This window comes from Varroa destructor, unplaced genomic scaffold, assembly GCF_002443255.2.
Source record: "Varroa destructor unplaced genomic scaffold, Vdes_3.0 BEIS01000004.1, whole genome shotgun sequence".
In the NCBI taxonomy this organism is placed as follows: Eukaryota; Metazoa; Arthropoda; class Arachnida; order Mesostigmata; family Varroidae; genus Varroa; species Varroa destructor.
In genome coordinates this window covers 45,169,920-45,177,674 of record NW_019211457.1, presented here as the reverse complement: position 1 = coordinate 45,177,674, position 7,755 = coordinate 45,169,920, and the positions used below count along the sequence as shown (strand labels likewise).

General features: G+C 38.5%; 1 protein-coding gene across 4 annotated transcripts in view; it reads left to right on the top strand.

The window, feature by feature from the left end:
* LOC111250223 (heart- and neural crest derivatives-expressed protein 1-like) overlaps positions 1-4,783 on the top strand; it is a 16,111-nt gene extending 11,328 nt beyond the window's left edge. For 2 of the 4 annotated variants that reach the window (XM_022805115.2, XM_086987285.1), the window contains one exon: positions 2,788-4,783. In XM_022805115.2, coding sequence (XP_022660850.1) covers positions 2,788-3,003 — 216 coding nt within the window. In that variant the 3' untranslated portion in view covers positions 3,004-4,783. The remainder of the gene's footprint in view (positions 1-2,787) is intronic. The other 2 variants (XR_015326559.1, XM_086987286.1) reach the window with 2 other exon arrangements.
* Positions 4,784-7,755: the final 2,972 nt, after the last annotated feature.

The window sequence follows — 7,755 nt, the reverse complement described above, 5'->3', positions numbered from 1 at the left end:
TATTTGTGTGTATTTAGGGCTGCTTGGAGTGATTAAACAGGTGTGAGTCAAGTCAATCCATAATTCAACTCACTGCTGTAGTACAATTTCTCGTAATTAACTCCTGTCAATACAACTAGGGAAAGATGACCGTTCCGTTCTCCATAAGCGTACAACGTTGCCTAACAGAGACTGTGATACACCCAGCTTAACTCGTTTATAATACCTAATACAAACGCAGCAACACCTACAAGGAACGATAACACAATACCATGCCAGGTGTCTAAATGCCTACAAGGCTTTTTACCACGGGGACGAACCCTACCGCCACCATCTTTTGGTGTTCCCTAGCTCCGTGATCATCTAAAGCATTCCACTATGCTGCCATACAGATGCGAGTAGATTCTCCAGTTGCCACTTTTCCCACACCTTGTCGTAAAGTGCGGGAGTTTACCCCCACCCCCCACCAACACCCCTTTTCTTTGCCCCCATGTCCTAGCAGGGGCATTGGCTCCGCCTAAATCGGAACGGACCGCCCTCGCCCACCAATCGCGCTTCCATAGGACGACGCGACGGCGCAGTGGAACCCAGCTGGTTGGGAACCCTGACACGGACAAGACAGCTGCGTCAGTAAAATAAGCTCATAGGAGGTTGAACAGAGTCTACACTGTTACTAAAGCGATAGATTGAAATTAACTCTTCAGTGTAATGCGATCTGCCATTTACATAAAACAAAGTTGAAATATCTCGGGCAATATTAACTTGTTTCAGTATGTGCAACTGAAAAACCAGTCTAAAGTTTTTGTACAGTAATGTCTAATCCCCATGATGGCGTAGTGGTAAAGTATTAGCTTACTAGGTCTAGAAACACTCAATGAAATTGGGTTCGAAGGGTCGAAGCTGGCATGGACCCTTTTCGCTTCGTACTGGGAAGTAAACTCCTGAGACAGTGTTTAACAACGGCATTACCGAACAGAAAACTAAAAACATTTATGAATCGTATTATGCAACGTCTACCTATAATCCGAGCACCTGGAGAAACAAAAACCGTAAAATGAATGTTAGGGTATGTCAATTTTTTAGGTTCTCCATGTAGTCTACGCGTGAGCACATGAATACTCTGCAATAGACCTATATAAAACAGCTGTTCTTCCTACTCATAGGTAGCGCTCTGTTGATATTTCCCTATAAATAAAGCGTATTACTATTAGTAACGTAATCAGGTCGGTAAGCTTAGACATCGTCCATGGCCCTTGACCTCACATTGATTTGCCTCTGCCGAAAGAAAGCCACTCTAACTGCGAAATTACTTGACCCTTACTGTCCTATATATTGATATCCTATGCGCTTCCAATATGCCACATGTTCACTGTGCCTGAACGCGTATCGTTTTTGTATATTCCACGTATCAATGCCCCCTACGCAAAATCTTCGACGCCCTGCCCTCCCATGTATTATCATGCGTTTCCATTTATCTAAAATCTAGATCAAGCTTCGCGAAGGGTAGCCTTGCCTTGCCGTTCTCAGCCCATATCTGCAGTACCCCTAAGGCCCGTTCAACAACTCACTCAGCTGCCCTCACGAAGTAGGAATCAACTATTCAGAAAGCACCGGGGGCAAAACTGTTAGGTAGCTCTGGCTCAAAGCTTTACTTGCCACCGTGCACCGCATCTTAATACCACTGTTTTACCACTACAGGCAGCACCAAGGGTTCGTTGTGCTCTGTTCACGCAGTGGTTCTTCCCAAAGACGTGATTCCAGATGGGAATATGTACACCAAAAAAAAAAAGAGAGACGGAGATAAAAAAAAAAACGTCTGGTTTACGTCAAATGTGGACGACAGGGTAAATGACGCTCACAGACAGCTGAGTGCAGGGAAATACAGGCAGAGATACACTGGAGAAGTATGGAGAGCGGGCGTCTGAGAGAGGCGATGGTCCACAATGAGACAAGAGGACAGAGACCGCTAGTTTCTGACTGTACGCGAGTGAGTAGCAAAAAGAAAGAAAAATGAACTACAGTGCTACGATAAGCAGTAGTCCTGCTGGTCGTGTTGGGGCTACTCTTAAAAGACTGCCCTCAATAGGACAGCGATGTAGTCGGCGTCGAAGACGTAGACTCCATCGTTATGCTGGGTGGTCCATGCCACTTTGAGAGCCACTTGCCCTAGAGATACACTTTTTCCACCATCTTGGGGCGTGTTCGGGTTTTTTGTTCATTCAGCCTTTTAGTCTCTTAGCAGAGGAAAAACCGCACAGTCCTTTTATATGTCACACAAAACGTCAAAATATATATCGATCGAAGACGAACAATTCATAACTGCTGAACAAATAATTCGTAAGAAGTAGCAGTTATAGGTACTCAAAAGTAGACTGCTGATAATTTCTTGTTGCTGGGCAAATAGGATTATCTTTACTCGAAACCTACTTTATTAGTAAATTATACGTACGTGTTTTCCTTATAACGTTTAATAACGGTCAAGCAACAATCAAATAGCAGTATCATATTTGGATGACGTTCAGCGAAAATCAAACGTTCATATCACTGGGATGTCTACCAATCTATTGTTATGCGTGTATTAGTTGCACATTGTGGAGGGACATAACTCGACGAAATGAATTAAGCTGACAGCCTTAATGGTAAACCTAACCTTCAGGTTCAGTGTTGTTTCGCACTTTGGTGAAACAAACAACTGCGTGTAACTAGGAAAAAGCATTAGTTAATATCGGTGTGCCAAAACTATTCATGCTATTCATATATCTATAGCCTTATCAAGCTGCCTCTTATTTAATGTTTGCTTCATTTCAGGCGTTGGCGATGCTACACGCACCGGGTCGGGGTAAAAAGGGTCGGACCGGATGGCCCCAGCACGTTTGGGCACTTGAGTTGGAAACCAATAATCCACAACATCACCACTCAGGAGCCACAGGAAATCCTTCGGAGGGTCCTCCAGGCCTCACACCTCTCATGCCCCCACCGACAAGTGAACACTTGCATGGCACCGGAAGCACGATAGAGCTGTAATTCTAATTATATATCAATCAAATGGAGAACGCTTCATTACTGAACGACTAATAATATCGAGCAAAAATGACAAAGCGCTTACTCCATAAGGTAGTAACGGATAGGACACACCTTGATAAAACGTGCTATGGAGTATCGTCGTGGGTCTGATTATAACAAACGTGTTACAGAATGAAGTGATTTATAATTGCAGGTGTATTACGATCCCAGCTAACTAATAGAAGGCCCAAGCTTTCTACAGTAGCCAATTAGGAAAAAAACAATTCAGATTCAATGGTGGAAAAATATTTGTGAAGGCAAAAGCAGCAGCAATAGTGAAGTATTACAGCCGGTTTGGGTGAAAATCACCATTTTGCTATTTATAATATGCCGCCAGCAGCCACAACAAAAGCTAGCTTTAATTGAAATAATTACAAAATGAATATTATATATTAATTAAAATCGTTTGTTATTTCGTATTCGTTTGCATTTGTCATCACAAATTTTTATGGGTATTGACGTACTAAAATGACTAATATGTATACACAACGGTTTTTCCGCATGACTTGCGGTGTATTTAATCTGGATGAATTGCCGTCGACTGACCGTTTTGTTATTATCATCTCATATTTTTACCTACCAATTTCAACAAACACCGTAGTCAGACCGCCGGAACCAGCATATGTACATATAAGATACGTAATAATATAATAACAATAACATGTATTATAGATTTCTGCGGCACGGTATCGTTACCTAAGCAAGCTTAGGTAGCGCATGTATGGTAGTGTGCGAAGCCATCACAGGTAAATAAGACAGCTTATCTTTCTCAGAAGCTTTAGCCTTTGCGTTAGCAACACAAGGTTCTTTAATAATCCTAATTTCTATTACCATTACAATATGCTACTGATAATGAAAAAAAAAATGATAATATAATATAATAAACATAACTGAGTGAGTGATATTATTCTAAATATCATAGGTAACAAGATCATAGGGTGCCCTGGTATACCCCAAAACCATATGCGTTTTCTTGGAGTCAAAATGTCCGAACGCGATTTTCAACATGGGTTCAACGTATGAAGATAATTGTGTATGAAGACAATTGTTAGCTTAACTACTGCTACCATTTCTGCTATAACCGAGTTATGGTGTCAGGAATTATCGATCTGAGCCATTCCGCACTTAAGCCGATGCAGAATTGAGAACCAGACAAATCTTTCGTCAGAGTCAGGTGACAAAACAGCTATTAAAGACTATACCATATCATCATATCCTGAATAGCGATCACTGTCAGCTGTCAGCGTACTGAAAACATATGTTGTACCCGGGGTGGGGGGGAGTGACACCCATCGAAGAAGCAATCAGCTAAAGGAATAAGCGGTTGCCATATACGGCTAATGAGCGAAATATGAAACCTGAAGACATGAAGCCAAAGCAACAATGATATACAGTAACTGTACCGAAGTAGACTTAGGTCTTCAGTACACATATGTGGGATATATGGTAAAACAGGAATACGCGCATTGGTTGTTTCTTATAGTGGTCTATCTTGGTATCAAATATGTCATGTATGTACGCATGCGCGGAAAAGATGGGACACTCTCGACGTCTTTACGGAAAGAGGGAAACTGAAACCACTAAACGGTGATATGCATGGGAGATACTATGATTATAACAAGAAAGATGGAATAACTGACCACTTGATAGATAGTAAAGTCAAGTGGAAATGGTGTCGAATAATTAATAAATTATAGTAATGGTATTTCGCCGGTGCTAAGCAATGCAAATCTAAAACTCATCTTTTCGTTCTTTTTTCTTATAAGTAGAGAAGTACATTATATATAGGTAAGTCCCTTCATTCACACAAGCTGTCCTGTACATATCGTTGACGAAACTTGGAGTATTAACATATATATGTATATATATAGAGAAAGGCAGGGAGGGAGAGAAAGCTGAAGACAAGAACTACAATGGGAGTTCGTGAGTGCCTCGTTTTCTTTAAAGTTTAATCCTAACGTTAGGTTCGCAGCGGTAATATTATGGAATAACTCCTAGTTGCATGGTAAGAGTTATCGTATAACGCTCATAATATAAAAATATGTTACTGTAGAACATAAAAAAGGGTAACCCCATTTCAAATAAAAGGTTTCCTATTAAGGGTAACTAATTAATGCAGTTCTTTAATTTTGTCCCAAAAAAGGTGATCGGCAAGCTAGTGCTCCCTTATCTGCTGGTTATATTATCTGCTGAGTTCGCTTTGTAAATTTTTTTATTTAATTGAGGTACCTCTGTAAGTTTTTTTTAATTCTTGGCTAAGGTGCGATCAGTATTACATCCAAATAAACTCATCGTACAAATTTCGCTACAAGATTTAATAGCTCTTTTCATACTAAATCGAAATAGCTACAATGTGTGCTCCTGTCTTATTTTGTCAATTACTATTTTTATTATATCCCCTTTTTTCATTGTTCACCCCTATAACAATAATGCTTTGTTTTAAACTCGATAAGGATTCCCAGTAATGCTTAAAACCAAACAGATGAAGGCAGCAGCGGCTTTGAAAAAGATTTTTGAATTCCAAATTTATTTTCAAAAAGCATATTTATTGATTAATCTGAATTCTGACTACAGAACGGCGTAAGATTGTTCTGGCGTTTCGGAATTAAATTTATCCTGTCGCATGAATTATTATTATCAACAAATGAAGAAATCAAAAGTCACTTTTGGCCATTTAAAAATCGAAAGCACAATGATAGTTTATAGTTAATTAAGATACTCCGAAGTCGCCGCAAGTGTAATACGTGTCTGGTACTTGTGGCAAAATCGGTTATGTTCCAGTCGATTCTACTATATAAATTCAACTTAAAGAAAAAGATATTCATCTAAGCTAAACTGATTGATTTCGAGAAAAATCACAAATTTGGGAGCTGACTCTATTTACTGATACTAACAAGGGCCCCTCCTCGAAGAAGGTATATACATTTGCTACCGCCAGTCAAACTGAAGTTATTCCCATCTTCCTTGAGTCTATATGGAACCAATTTGTGAGTGTCATATTAGAGTTTGTTGAATTAATAGAATCATCAAAATGCACCCTTTAAAATAAATTTAAAATTCATAAAAAGCATAATAGTTTACGTTTTTTCGATTTTTTAGATCCGGTGCACTTGGTTAAATAAAGGTTTTAATGAACTAAACGTTTTTAACACATTAACTTACTTAATCTCACGCAAGTTGAACAAATACTAAATGAATGGAATACGCTACCATATAACGTGCAGTACCGTTTAAAACACACATAAGTCTGTTGGTAGCCATTAGAAAAATAGCACAAGGTAAAAAAAATACATATGTATATAGCGAATGAAATGTAACTCAAGATTTATCGTTTTATACACCTTTGTTTATTTAAGACAAATTGTTTTTATGTTGTACAGCTCATGTGAAATACTATGGTCAACGCGGGTTCAAAAACCCACTGGCAATGTTGTGAGTCTCTTGGGCGGTAGTCAGTTTGCTATTCATTGCATGAAACACGCGTGGATGATACACACACGCGTTAGAATATTTAAAGAATAAACAGTGTTTTCGAAACAAACAAAAACAACTGCTAGAAGATATTGTACATTGCCATATACAGATCTAGTATACATTAGATGGATAAATGAATGTGTATATATGATTGTAATAATATTAGGCACAATTTATAACCGTAGCCATCCTACGATCATCGCGGTATATACCGGCCTATAGTAGCTCGTGTAAACGATAGACGTACCGTAGAATGTGACAGAACAGGCCTATAGGTAAAATTAAAGGGGGTGACAGGATGTATACATTTTTGCATCACACTCTAAATATGATAGCGGCATTCTAATTCTAAGTATTATTATTAGTACTATAAATTCCTCTTCTCGCAACCTGCATCTGTACTATTTTGCCTAATATTTATTTCTATGCACTCAATTATTACTTGCATATATTTTTTTGATATCAGTCCAAACGTTACGCGCTCCTAATAATGTAAACACGGCAGAAAATGATAGCTTTTTCTTCACAAATACATACATACTTGTATATACTAATGTGTTACCTACAATTGTTGCGTTTGGAACAAGTGCGATGCAGGTCTGGTCTAGATACATGAAATAGAGCAATGCGCAGCCTTTAGTTCCTCTAATATAAAGCGGGACCGAAGAAAGTAGAGAAGAAATAACGGAAAATTTGATGAGTAACAAATGGCAAAACCATATAAAAATATGTCTACAAAAGTGCAAAGCTCGTTCAAAATATTATTCTAATATTTTGGGCTTTTATACAGCATGAGAACCGTAGATGTAAAAAGTCTGCCTGAACAAATGAATATTTTATTTATATTCAAAATATGAGATCCGCAGACAAGTTACTTAATACAGGATATTTACATAAATTTAAACAGCATGATGAACAAAACTACCGACGAAGTTGTTAAATACCGTTATGAACGTTGGTCTTTTTTGATTTCTCATATGCGTTCACGCACAGCATGGACACCGACACTGATATGAAACGGTTTAAAAAACCGGTTTTGCCAATTTAAAGAGTATTCAGAATGCATTCGAGAACATGCATCCTAAATCTCGCGCTTCATCGGTTATGATCACCATATAAGTAATGTAGGAGCTGTTGTGTTTTTCAGTTAAGAAAATTGTCTAAAAAATTTAAGTACACAAACGAAATAATAATGTTTATCACATACTTCTCATTGTACCTGTTTTTCATATCGCCAAC